Source organism: Sceloporus occidentalis, unplaced genomic scaffold (genome assembly GCF_023333645.1).
Source record: "Sceloporus occidentalis isolate IW3139 unplaced genomic scaffold, rSceOcc1.0.p SCAF_3, whole genome shotgun sequence".
Taxonomy (NCBI): domain Eukaryota; kingdom Metazoa; phylum Chordata; class Lepidosauria; order Squamata; family Phrynosomatidae; genus Sceloporus; species Sceloporus occidentalis.
In genome coordinates, this window is record NW_028316983.1 from 55,638,945 (window position 1) to 55,653,114 (window position 14,170).

The 14,170-nt window shown below is 40.5% G+C and overlaps 1 protein-coding gene across 3 annotated transcripts in view; it reads left to right on the top strand.

The window, feature by feature from the left end:
• Window positions 1-12,623, top strand: part of LOC149315956 (eukaryotic translation initiation factor 2D-like) — a 30,831-nt gene extending 18,208 nt beyond the window's left edge. For all 3 annotated transcript variants that reach the window (XM_089514478.1, XM_089514479.1, XM_089514480.1), the window contains 6 exons: window positions 5,395-5,553; window positions 6,733-6,822; window positions 8,522-8,617; window positions 10,191-10,311; window positions 11,232-11,406; window positions 12,420-12,623. In XM_089514478.1, coding sequence (XP_089370604.1) covers window positions 5,395-5,553; window positions 6,733-6,822; window positions 8,522-8,617; window positions 10,191-10,311; window positions 11,232-11,406; window positions 12,420-12,490 — 712 coding nt within the window. In that variant the 3' untranslated portion in view covers window positions 12,491-12,623. The remainder of the gene's footprint in view (window positions 1-5,394; window positions 5,554-6,732; window positions 6,823-8,521; window positions 8,618-10,190; window positions 10,312-11,231; window positions 11,407-12,419) is intronic.
• The last annotated feature ends 1,547 nt before the right edge of the window (window positions 12,624-14,170 follow it).

The window sequence follows — 14,170 nt, forward strand, 5'->3', positions numbered from 1 at the left end:
TACCCCACAAATCCCTTGAAGTGGTAATTATTAAGGACCTTAGAGTCATGCGTTTGAGTCTTTGCTCAGCCATGGACATTTGGACTTTTTTGCTAGTTGCTAGCCAATGCTAGCAAGGAATGCTGGATAAAAGGAAGGAACATCAACCATTTTAAGATACATCAATTACACACTATTGTTAGTGGGAAAACATCATGGACTTGGAAGAATTACTAAGGAAAGCCAAGGAAGAAAGTGCAAAGGCATGCTTGATGCTGAAGATAAAGAAAACAAAAATAATGATCATAGAGGACCTACATAAATTCAGATTAGACAATGAGGAAATTGAAATAAAGATTTCTCGTACCTTGGATCAAACATCTTTCAGAACGGAGATTGACGTGAAGAGATAAGAAGGCTAGGAATGGGAAAAACAGCCATGAAAGAGCTAGAGAAGATCCTAAAGAGTAAAGATATATAATTGAGCATCAAGTATAATCGTCCAAGCCATTGTATTCCCCATCACTATGTATGGATGTGAGAGCTGGACAGTGAAAAAAGGAGATAAAAAGAATATTACCTTATTTGAGGTATGGTTCTGAAGAAGAGTGCTGAGGGTATTGTGGACAACCAAAAAGACAAACAAATGGGTCCTTGAACAGATCAAGCCTGAAATACCTCTGGAAGCCAAGATGATCAAATTGAGGCCGTTGTACCTTGGCCAAATCATGAGAAGGCATGACTCATTAGAAAAGATAATAATGCTGGGAAAGGTTGAGGGTAGAAGAAAGAAAGGAAATGGCACACCAGATGGCTAGGTTCAATTAAGGAGGTCACAGGCATGAGTCTGTAAAACTTAAGCAGAGCAGTAGAAGACAAGCAGTCTGGAAGATGTCTCATCCACATGGTTGCCATGAGTCAAGGTCGACTCAAGGGCAGTTAACAACAACCAATTTGGTTGGTGTGTTGATGGTGCTTGCACCTTTAGGTCACACATATATAGATCCCATGACACTAACACTCATTAAAGATGCAAGCTGATTCAGCTCATCTCTTGATATAGTGGGTGACTTATCACATGCATGTTATTGTCAGAAAAGCTCTTGATACCAGAATATTAGCAAAAAACAAGTGTATTCTGGAGTGGAAAACTGTGGCCCTCCAGAGGTTTTTGTACAGCAGCTACTGTAAAAGCTCACCATTGGCTATGTGAGCTAGGGCTCATAGGAGTTGCAGGATGGAAGGTTCTGGAGGGCCACCATTGCCCTTCTCTGGTAGAAAGCAATGATGATGGTGAAGGGAGAAGAATTGACAGAACAGCCCTTTGTGTTTTATTCTTTCCTACCTCAACCCATATGTGAATCCCTTCTCTTCCTGTAAAAATTGGAACTTGGTGTGCCTACCTGTCGTCTCTCGCTACTGCTGCCCATGCTCTCTTCGCAAGTCTTCCTCCCACTTCGGCTAAAAGTGGCAGTGGATTGGTACTGACGAATATGCACTGCAGCCCCTCGTCTCCCTTCTCGTCCTCCAGGATCGTCTTGTGGGGTGTTGGACCCTTGGCTCTGGACTGCTGGTCTTCGTTTCCCACAGGAAGTTCTACACTCTCTCCTCCCCCACCCATCTATGATGTCACATACACATAGCATTGTGAAGTTAGCATTTTACAGTTTCTTTAAGAAGCTCTCATTTTTACTGCCCCTTGATAGATGTGATGTCAGAGGTTCCTACAGTAATTTGCTAGAACAGGCAGTGCAGTGCAAGAACTCTGTCACAATGGGTACTTGTGATGTCGAGGAATCTCACAGACTGTTTATGGGGGGGGGGGGGCATTCAGATTACGTCTGTATTGGAGTTTAGCAAGAACTGAAACCTAAAGTTATGAATGAAGCACTTTTCAGTGCTTCCACTTTTCCAGAGATTATCTCTCTTGGACTCCAAGGCTGTAATTTTCTTTTGTTGTTGTTGTGTGCCTGCTAGTAGTTTCTGACTCATGGTGACCTTAAGGTGAACCTATCATGAATTTTTATTGGCAAGATTAGGTTTGCCATTGCCATCCCCTGAGGCTGAGAGCATTGGACTTGCCCAAGGTCACCAGTGGTTTTCATGGCTTAGTGGGGAATTGAACCCTGGTCTCCAGATTCGCAGGCCAACATTCAAACCTCTACACTACGCTGGTTCTGCATAGTTTTCTTTACTATAGACTAATTCTGAGAATATTCAGAGACTGATCTTCCTATTTTACGCTTCCCAATCTCCATTTATTTGATCACTGTGAAGACTTATCAAGAGAGGAAGGATGGCCTTCCCCCAACTATGAAAAAAGTGAGGAATCCTGTTTCCTAACACATCTGGCCACCCTATATCCTAGTATGTTTTCTTGGCTCCTATTAGTATCCATGCAAGGTTGTTGATTCTTATCTGCCAGCTTGTTTTGTCCTTTTCTCTATTTTCCTTTGCCACGAAGAAGAATATGGTTGTGCTCTGGCAATAAAAGCTTTCCCTAGTAATATGAGCTTCCTCCCATTTTCATGCCAGAAAGCCATCATCTTGGAGTGGGGATGAGGAATGAAGGACCCTGCTTACCACTTAATAGCCTTGTGTTGTGGCTTGTGGCTTCCAGTACTGAAATTAAGAGGGCACTAGATGATGATGATGATGATGATGATGATGATGATGATGATGATTAACCTTTATTTATGAAGCGCTGTAAATTTACACAGCGCTGTACATGCAATCTTTTTAGTTAGACGGTTCTCTACCCTCGGGTTTACAATCTAAAAAGACATGACACAGAAGGAGAAGGGAGTGGTGGAGGGAAAGGGTAAGAGGTCCAGCAGTTCCTCTCTACCTCCAAGGCCTGGACCAAGGCAGATGGCCTGGAGGGAGGGCTTAGCTTCATAATGGATGGTTAATCATTTTCCAGGGAAAAACATACTCTCAAGTAGGATAATGCATATACAGTACATAGCGATACAGGAAATGGTTTGGTAAACAGGCACCAAAAGAACATCAAATAGTAAGCGACAATTATGCAATGCTTGGGAAGGCTTCTCTGAACAGGATGGTTTTCAACTCCGTTTTGAAGTTGGTTAAAGAAGTGATGGCTCTTGCTTGTGGGGGAAGAAGGTTCCAGGAGTGAGGGGCAGCAAGTGAAAAGGGGCGAATCCGGGATGGGGCAGAGGAAATCCTGGGCTGAGACAGCAGACCTTGACTACCAGAATGGAGGGCCCTGGTGGGAAGGTGAGGAGAAAGAAGGTCTGATAAGTAAGGAGGGGCCAGTCCATGGAGGGCTTTAAATGTCGACAGCAGGAGCTTATACTCAATGCGGAAAGGGAGGGGGAGCCAGTGAAGGGATGCCAACACAGGAGAGATGTGGTCAGAGCGGTAGGTGGAAGTGATAATGCGTGCAGCTGAATGCTGAACAGAGATTAAAGGACGGAGGTGAGAAAGAGGAAGCCCAGCCAGGAGGACGTTACAGTAATCAAGTCGTGAGATCACTAGGGCATGGACCAGGATCTTGGCAGTAGAGGCGGAGAGATATGGTCAGATTTTGGCAATATTGTACAAAAAGAATCTACAAGCCTTGACTGTGGTCTGGATCTGAGGGATACACGACAGAGAAGAGTCAAAGATAAAACCAAGACTGCGGGCTTGCTGGACTGGTTGAATAGAAATGTTGTTCACAGAGACAGAAAAGGAGAGTTGAAGGGTGGGCTTAGGAGGAAAGACAAGAAGCTCTGTCTTGGACATGTTGAGCTTCAAACGCTGATGGCGTATCCACTGTGAGACAGCTGTGAGGCAAGATGAAACTTGCTGTTCAAGCCTTGGAGAAAGGTCGGGGACAGAAAGATACAGCTGGGTGTCATCGGCATACAGATGGTAGGAAAAGCCAAAAGAGCTAATGAGTTTTCCTAAGGACAGTGTGTAGAGAGAAAACAGAAGGGGACCCAGAACAGAGCCCTGGGGAACTCCAACAGATAATAAGATGATAAGGCATTAAAATGATAACTTGTTCGGATTGGAATATCCAGTGTTGAATTCTGAGTTTGAGGGGAAGGAATCTAGATTCATATCTTTTAATGAAAAAAACCTAGTACACTATAGGGTTAGCAGGGGTAATACTTGGAGAGAAAGCAAAAACAAAATTTTGGAATATCCCGAATGAGTGTATATATATGTGTGTGTGTGTGTGTGTGTGTGTGTGTGTATCAATCAATTGAGCTAAAGTATCCATTTAGATTTTTTTTTAAAAAAAAATATCAAAATGAACAGGAACTCTCAAGGAGTATCTTTTCAGAGAGGATTAGGGGTTGTTCATGTGTCAAATGCCCACCAGACTGTAAAGCATGTTAAAAGTAGATGATGCTATTGACTATGCTGGCCCTTCTCAGTTGTGGCTCCAGGAGTGGCAGTTCTATGGCCCATGTGGAGTATGCAATTCATGGAAGTGTCTAGTATGAATAAATATTCATACTCAACCACATGATGCTCATGTAGCTTGTGAGCATTCCATTACTCACTTTGGGTATAGGAAGCTAACCAGGCACACAAGGATGTCATCTGTAGTCTCTGCCAACTAAATGGCCCACTGTCAGTTGAATCACCTTACAGATTTCTTGGTAACACAAAATGAGTCAGAAGAAGCTCTAAGTCAGTGGTTCTCAACTTGAGCTCTTCAAATGTTTTGGACTGTAGTGCCCCAAATCTTTGACAGTTAGCTATGCTGGGTAGGGATTCTGGAAGATGAAGTTCAAAACATCTGGAGAATCAAAGGGTTAAAATCATTACTCTAAATTATTAGTTCCAAAATTCAGGTTGCAAATCTTATGCAGGCTCTGTGAGGAAACACTTGTGGGACTTTTTCTTGTTATTGCCAAATTATATATCAAATAGCTCGTGTAGCACTGTGGCAAAGTGGCTGAGCTGTGATTCAGGAAGTTTGTGCTCTGAATCTTACCTTTGCTACAAATTCATGCCCTTCTCCCTTTTCAAATACAGTACAAGGATGGTAACAGTGTTCTATCTTACAAGACATAAATATTACAAGATAATACCTGTGCAGCTCTTCAAACTCTGAAATGTTACACAAATAATTTTAATTATTATTAAAGATTTAATGGCCTGTAAAATCTCCTACTGTTCAATATTCACACTCACAGCATTTATTTCAGGGCAACATGTACAGTATTTCTCTCTTTCTTTTTGTTGTCATTGCTTTGAGAATCTTCAGGGAGCAGTTATAACCTTGAGAGATTTGCAAATAAAGTTGTGTTTGGAGGATTTTTACATGCAAAGCTGAGAACTTACTGAAGGTGTTTGTTGCCTGAGAGATAGAAAGAATGCAATACTTCACAGTGCAGTAATCAGTTATTTTTACCAGTACATTGTGAAATAAATTTTCCCTTTGAATTTAAGCATTAGATCCTTTGTAGTACCTGAAACAGAAGAATCTGAATTACCTGTCCAAGACAGTAGAAGTGGTGGTGGAGAACAGCCATACCATGCTCCTGAGATCACACCACTCTACGGCATCTCATCAAAAATGGCTCCATTGTTCCAGGAATCTGGATATAAGTAAGGAATATACAAGAAAACCAAATGCTTGGCTTGCATTTATCTTGGTACTTTCCCCCTCACATTATGGGCTAAGGACACTTGAAGAGAAAGAAAAGCTGAATTTTTAAAGAATTGGTAGTGAGAGATTCCAGAGGGGAAAAAAGAAGCTTTGGGCTAGGAGCGAGCAAATTGTGGCCTTGATGCAGCATGCAGCCTTCCAGAGCTGTTTTTGTGGCTTTCAGCTACTCCAGACTTCCCAGACTGACTTTTATCTGGTCCCCTGAAAAGAGTGTGTACATAGAGGGGAGCACAAAAATTCACCCTTTAAATAAGTTGCAAGGCCTGTTCTACTACTTGAAAAAACAACAACTATTTTTCAAAATCAGAAGTGATTTTTTCCCCCTTTGGGAGGTATTTTTTTGCACAGCATATGGCCCCTGAAGGGATCCAGGAACAGAAAACTGGTCCCTGGAACCACTGCAGCTATCCACCCCTCCTATAGATTTGCAGTAATATTTTATTTATTTTTTAAATATTTTTATTAATATTTTTATCAAACAGCAAACTAATGCATGTCATAATACCTACTTTCCATGTCAGGCAGTTGTGTCTAGATATTACATTAGATAAATTATTCCTTTTTCTAGTTTAACACCAATCCTCATTTTGTACTTTACACTTTAATCTCCAGCTTAAATAACTATCAAAAGTAAATTTTCTTTCTATATCATTTTTGCTTTGATTGCATGGTGTTTCTTTTCTTTGAACCCCTGCGCTATTTGTATTTTTCCTTCTGCGTTCCATTTGGATTTCCTTGTATTTGGAAATCTACCTTAGCCTTACCATAGTTTAAAACAACTATTTGACATACTTGTTAACATTGATTTAAGAGCACTGATATATAATCTAGATTCTTCCTTAAGAGGTTTCTCTTGCAGTAATATTTATGAAGGTGATTTTGAAAAATGGTTTATCAGGGTTAGAGGATTAAAATATTAAGGTTTCTTGGTGCCACTTTCAAGAGTTTATTTTGATTTGGTCAAGCTGCATCTCATGTGTTTGTTAAAATGTTTTAAAGTGGGATCCACTTCCTTACTACAACGGGTTTTATTTTAATCTCTGATTTGCTATAAGTAGTATTTACTTTGGTTTCTCAAGCATATTTGAGAAAGTAACAAATATACTGTTTTCTCTTAGGAAAGGCCACACCCTAACCAGCAGTGAAGTGAGAAGCGCCATCATCAGTTATGTGAAAACTAACGAGTTGGTTGATGAAACCAACAAAAAGTATGTAAAAATTGAAACTTCCTTGAGCAGAGAGATTGGAATACCAATTTTGTTGTTCTTTACTGATTAACACAGAATGGTTGAAGGACTAATTTTTCACTGTACCTTTCCATGCTCCTGGTATAGTATCTTTTAACACTAAATCACAAATGTGGATACACTATTAGAAAGAATGTGTACTTTTCTCTAATCTGTGTCCCCCTGCACCATAGGTGAACACATGGTTATAAAGTTTGAATGACCTATCTGGGTCCTCTTCTTAAGTCTATCTGCAGTATTGATGGGGACAACCATATAGTAAGGCCCCAGTACAGGGTGAATATACTCAGATGGTGATGTGACCCTGTGCAGCACACAGAAGAATCTGTGGAGATGTGCCCTACTAGTGTGCCTAATAGTTTGAATGTAATGTGGAAACTACAGAGGAGATGTGATGAACTGGCGCACTACATTCTAGTACTTTAGGTTACACAGGCTCCCTGCATTGTTTAACATCCAAATAAATAAATAATGAAAATGAAGATAATAAATTTCCCTGTTTGTTCAAAACTAGAAGTGGGCTTCTGGTCACTTTCAGTTTTTTGATCGGACTTTTTGGCAAGCCATGCCAGGAGAGTCCCAAAAGAACATTTTCTCCTGCAGATGCCCACTCTTGCCCTAGATTGTACTTCATGCACTAAAGAAGTGGGCTGTAGTTCACAAAATAATAATAATAATAATAATAATAATAATAATAATAATAATAATGATGATGTAATTAAGCTGCCACAGGATCTTATATATTATTCTAGGTTATTTGAAATAGCCCCCTCCCCTTCAAATGAGTAGCAGGTGTGCAATAGGTATGGGGCCTTCACACCTGTTTTTGAACAGGAGATTGATATTTCCTTTATACTGCGCTGTGTATAATTACAGCGCTTTAGAAATAAAGTTTAATAATAATAATAATTTCTTGTCATGAACTTGTTGTCATGCAACCATAATGTATCCTGCTCAAGCCTTGGGGAGAGGTGGGTAAGAAATAAAATGTTGTTATTTAAGGGCCCGAACAGACAGGCCAAAATAAAGCTATTTCGGGTCACTTTGGAGATATGCTGCTTAAATGACACATCTTAAGAGGCATGAAGCTGCACCAAAGTTGTGCTCCAGTCCTTAGGACTGGAGCGTGGCTTTGGTGTGACTTTCAGACTCTTAGGACACATGCACAATTTAAACAGCATACCTCCAAATTGACCTGATGCAGCTTTATTTTGGCCTGTCTGTTTGGGCCCTAAGTAATCATTGAATAATGCTGGATTTCACCGATCAAGCTGTGATGTAAAGACTGTAACATGAGCTGTCAATATTATAGTACAAAGGCAGTTTGCTTTTAGAAGTCCTGTTGCTGTTTTCAAAATAGCAGAAAACAATTTTTAAAACATCCGAAGAAACTGTAGGGCAGTGCTATTCAAAATAGTGGTCTTTTGGTCCACAAGCCATTGTCTTCTAGTCCATGGAGAATTTTCAGTTGTAGCCAATGGGCACAAATATGGTACTGGTCCCTGACATATCAGAAACAATATTTGCAAGTCCCCTCATCATTTAGCTTGAGAAGCACTGCTGGAGAGTGTTGTATGTTCTTGACTTCACTGCATTCCCAGTTCAGTGAGCAGATCATGGTGACACCTATGCCCTTTTAATCTACATTATTTGATTACAGCTTTGTAAAGGTGAATCCTGTCTTATGTGACTGCCTGTTGAACAAATCAGAGCAAGATGAAATCTCAAAGCTCAAATGGGATGATCTACTGAGTAGGTGAGGCGAGTGCAGTTGCTGCTTTATATATTTTCTTTGATATTTCCTATAACATAAGCCATGCTTTTTTATTGTGGTTTGTTAAGAGTGCCTTTAATATTTGCAGTGGGATGTCAGAGATGTTCTTTAGTGTACATAGGGACAAAATCAGTGCACATAGGCCTTAGATTAGTGATGTTATATAGTGTATATACAAAGTGAACTTGTTGCATGTATGCATTTTATGAGGCAGTGTGGATATGAACAGTGTGCCCATATGTTCTTTGCATGCTAAAATTATCCATCCCCTTTCTCCTCTTTAAAGGCAAGAATATTAAACCTTTTAAGAGAATTTGAAATTAGAGTTAGCATTCAGATAAACATATTTCTGCAACTTATGGAGACTGAATTAAAAAAAAAATACAACTTAATTCCTGGCATGCTCCATAAGTCCTGATGCTCTCTGAAGACTCATTCAGTGCTTAATTTGATATTTAGAAACACAGAATTCCAGAATCTCTCTGAGACAATTGATTCCACTGTTGAACAGTAAATCTTAAATGAGAGATCATTTAGATGTGAGATCTCCCAGTACAGCTAGGATAGGATTTTCCTGAAATAATGGAGAGCCATTGCCACTAGAGAGATTTGATAATTCAGACCAGTGATCTGTTTCATTATAGGGCAGCTTCCTATGTTCTTTTTTTGTGCTTTTCTGTTTACAAGTTAGTGTTCTGTTGCTTGATTTTTACCAGTTGCCACTTCAATCTGGGATCACCTAAAGGTGATTGTGATATTTTATTTGATTTATATTCTGAGGTGAAACTGATTTTTAGATGAAATTGAGACAGCTGATAGGATTCAAGTGTACTCTGTTAGAAAGCAAACAATTTTCTAAGCAAGGATAATGACAGTCTTCAGACCTACATCCCCTGCAGTACACTTGTTCCAGGATAGCATCATAACCTAGTGGCCTATTCTGCATATTTTCTTATCACTCTGTTCTGCCTCCATGTGGATCCATAAATACAGGATCCAGAATCATTTTGTAAGACAGATAAGGCATGGTGCATCCCCATTTACTTTCTGAGGAGAATTTTTTTGGTGTTAAGTGCCTTCAAGTCAATTTTTAATTATGACAACCTTATGGCACATAGTTTTCTTTGTGATTTTTTTTCAGAGAAAGTTTGTTGTTGTTTTCATGTCCAGCGCTCAAACCACTACACTACATGGCTCTCTTTCACTAGAAATACTATTTACTTATATGTGAGTGGGATTCAGTGTTGTCATTCTGTTGATATAACTGCTTCAGTCAGCAGAACTAGGAAGAATGTGATTTCTTCTCCCCATCCCCTGCATCACCCTTCTACCTTCAAAATCTGCTCCGGAGAGTTAGTATACCCTCTGGAGCAGGGTTTCTTTGTTTTTGCAAGGAGGGCTGCATGCTGGGCTGCAAAATCAAGGGGGGTGGGTGAATAAGGTCCAGCTGAACGGTTGAATAACCATTAGTTTAACAGTTAATTTAAGTCTATTGCAGGAATGGTTAAACCGGTAATAAGAGATAAGTATACATTTTAGTGCCAACTTTCTGCAGGTGTCTGGACCAACTACAGACCTTCCATCAGGTAACCTTTGCTGGACATGAACCTATTGTGAGAAAAGGAAAGATATATCCCATTAACATGACCATAGCACAGAGATCATCCAATAAAAAGGTAAGGACCTAAGGCCTTCAAGCACACGGCTAAATCACTATTGCTGCTGCTGCTGAGTCCATATGGGACTAAATGATAATCCACTTGGAATTACCTGAAGTCTGTTGACTAAAACGTTTCCTGTATTACTTCACTATTAATGCAAGTCTCCTTACTTACCTTCTTCTCAATGGAGAAATCTTAAAATAGGTTTTGGAAAGATAAAGAAGCAGCTACAGTAACTGAATTGTCTCAGACATTTTCTATTCTTGGACAAGGGGTTAGCTTTCTTTCCTGGGCTTTGGGGCTGGTGGGTTTCAATTTGATCAGAAGTACACTGGTGTTTCACCCCACTCCATTTTCTCCTAACTGCGATTTGTTTGTAGGACACAGCATACAGGTGCCCATAGTGGATTACTGGCCTGTATCAGGATAACTGCCCACAAGTGTCACCAAGCACTTCATGGTTCTGTCCATTTAATCACCAACATGTATACTGCTTTTATTTCCTATATAGGTATACCTCAGTTAATGAACTAGTTACATTCCTGGGAATTACTTTAATAGAAAATTTGATACCAAAGGTTGAAATAACATGGAAAGAATAGGGGTAGTTCCAACACCACTACCACAACCAAAAAAAAAAAAAAGAGCAGTTCAGTATGTTACAACATACAGTACTTTATTCAAAACACAACAGCTTTTGTAAAATTTTGTAAAGTTTGTAAAAAGAAGCTCTTGTTAAAGGCTTACTTAACTGAGGTATGCATGTATTGGTATAGTCGCTAAGATATGACCAAAGGATCTATATACAGCTTTTCTAATTGCTTAACTGATGTACACTCCAGAGTGAAATGATACCCAAAAAACTAGTTAACTCTTTACTGCCCCCATCAGATAATATTCCGCAGAGTAATACCACCTTCTCTTTTGGCTTGCAGGTGACAATAATTACGAATCTTGAGCTGTATGGTCTAGACCCACAAGTTGTTGCCAACATTCTCCAGCAAAAAGTTCAAGCTAGTGCCACTGTCAGCACAGTCCCAGGATCCAAAGACAGATTACAAGTCCAGATACAAGGCAATCAGATCAACCACCTTGCTAAGCTGCTGCTAGGTAATTATATCTATGGCAAGCTTATAATAAGATTTATTAGCAAGTAGAACTATTAGTCACTTAATCAGTTTGATAACTCATGTAATTCTGTACATCGTAGATGGAGGGAGGATTTGGCACTCTAGATGTTATTACACTGCAAATCCTATAATCCCTCATCATTGCCTGTGTTTGTCTTATTATTATTCCACTTTAACTGCCATGGCAATAGCCTGTGGAATCCTGGGATTTGCAGCTTAGCAAAGCTATTTAGAATTCTCAGCCAGAGAGCTCTTCAGCCTCACTAAAACTCATAGAATTCCACAAGATGTTGCCATGGCAGTTAAAGCAGAATATAGTGCTGTAACAGTGTAGTGTGATAAGGATCTAGATCTATGCCAAAGTCAACCCTATTTTATTCAGCGAGACTTACTCACTGATGCATGCACATAGGATTACATCTGAGCAGAACTCTCTTAAGGGGGGGAGGGTGTATATAGGGGGAAGGAACAAGTCCATGGTGGAGAAATTGCCCCTGGCTAGGACCTTTTGCTTTGTGCCAGCCAACAGGGACAATTGCTACGGTAGCTTCAGTGTTGGTATACGTTTGGCCTTTATGGGGTCATCTTGTGAGAATAAGGTGTTGTATCCAAGACTTCCGTTACGCTCCTTCTCTTTTAGCTCACCTGTAAAACAGTTCTTCTCCAAAGTTCTGCAGCTTGTTGGAGGTCAACTGATGGGCTGTAGAACTTCCACCGTTATAGTTTTTGAAATATGTTGATCAATTTTAAAATCTGTCCCCACCATTAAATAAACTTATAAACAATAGTTAAAATAATAGCTATATAATTTAATAGTTACATATTTTAATAGTTAAAATAGAGATTTAACTTATTTCTAGGTGAAGAGGCATAAAATAGGGCTGTGTTGTTAAATAAAGTGGCATATTTTTTTCAGTGAGATTTCATGATGTGCTAAGCTTTTCAGTTGCTGAATACAGTCTGATTGCTAGTTGATGCTTGACTCTGTTGCAGAGGACTATCATATACCTCGCCAATACATTGAAGGCCTTGGGAAGGCGCCAAAGATGGGCCGTAAGAAGTAGCAAAGCCGCAAGATCATATACGGAGCTTAATTATTTATACATATTATATTCAACAAAGTGAGTAATCCAATAGTTTTACCTGTTAAAATGGTTTTCTATTTAAAAGATAAAATAAAAAGATTTATCCCCGGTATTTTGCTGAGTTTTCAACATAATTTGTGGGGAACCCCTGGTGGTTGTTGAACACTGTCGTAACATAATTCCTGTCAGTGCAGATTACAAAAACAAAGTATCCCTTTGTGCAATATGTTGGCCTGTGATAATTGCCCAGCAATCCACCTAAATGAAGTAAGATGTAGACTGTTTTTATATCTTCTTTATTTTCTGTGATGTTCAGTTTCAAAAGGACTCCTGTAGGCTTCACATTATATTTAGAAAACCAGAGTGTCTTCAGTATGGTAAACAGAACTATGGCAGTGGATCACTAGAAAACAGAGTGGTAACTGGTCACCTGGATAGAGAAATCCAGGCCACAGCAAACATCCTCTGAGCCCACAGCATTGTTTTTGTTACCATTAAATCACCAGTCTGACCTGTGAAGAAGGGTAGGTGAACAGATGATTTGGCGAGGGAAGGAGTCGCAAAGAGGTAACAATATTAATAAAGGTGGTATCCAGACAGGTGCAAAGCGCCGGCTTGGATACATACTAGGGTTGCCTCGGGGCGTCCTTTCCAGATGCCCCACATGGACGCCGCCATTACGTCACAGCTGCACCGCAGCCAAACAGCGCAGCGCAGACATGACGTCCTGGCGCTGTTGGAGGGTGCTTGTGGCGCCCTTTCAGAGGCGCCAGAAGGAGCTCCTTCGGCCGTGCGTATCGCTGCCACGGCCTTTAAACAGCCGTGCCAGCTATACAAAGAGAAAGGGGCTGAGCGGACCCTTTCCCCGCCACTGTCGGGGTGTCCTTGGGGCATGAAGCCCCAAGGACACCCCTTTCCAGGTCCTGGGGAAGCAGCATTTTGCCACTTCCAGAGGCCAGGAAAAGTGGCGGATCGGGGCCTCTGGGGCTGCCGCTGTGGCAGCTGAGGCCCCGATCCATCGGGGAAAGGGGCAGTCTGTATCCCGCCAATGTCACCTTTCTGCACTTTTTCTCTATCTGTAGAGAGAATTACCTGGAAGATTACCTCTTAGGGAATGCAGCTTTTCCTGGAAAAAGCCATTATGTACTCATGTAGTGTCCAGACCAAGACATCATTGTGTGTGTGCACAAAAGTAGCTCGCCTGCTCCCACATAATTATGTACCTTTAGACACTTCCCTGTATATTCAGGGTAGGCAAAATTGGCTCTTTGCACTTTTTACTTGCAGTTTGAATGAAAGCATTTGGTGGGATCTTTCAGCACCTCTGACTTGCTTATGCACTTCTGTAAACTAAGACACAGGAGTTTGGTAGTGAACATGTGAAGTACATAACAGGTAGGCTCTGTCAACAAAGACTATGCTTCTACTTACATTGGGGTCAAAAACCTTTGGCCTGAGTTCCTTTATGAGTGGGAGTGGTTAGAACAAATGTGGTCATTCAGGCCTTGTTCATTTAAAATACAGTCCCTGTGTTTATGCTTTCCCGCAGTGGGAAGGAAGTCTTAGACAAGATTCCATGTTATTTGAGGACATTACCAAGGAGTGCCACAAGAGGGCAAAAGGTAATGAAAGCAAATGGACTTCTTAAAACAACTTTAT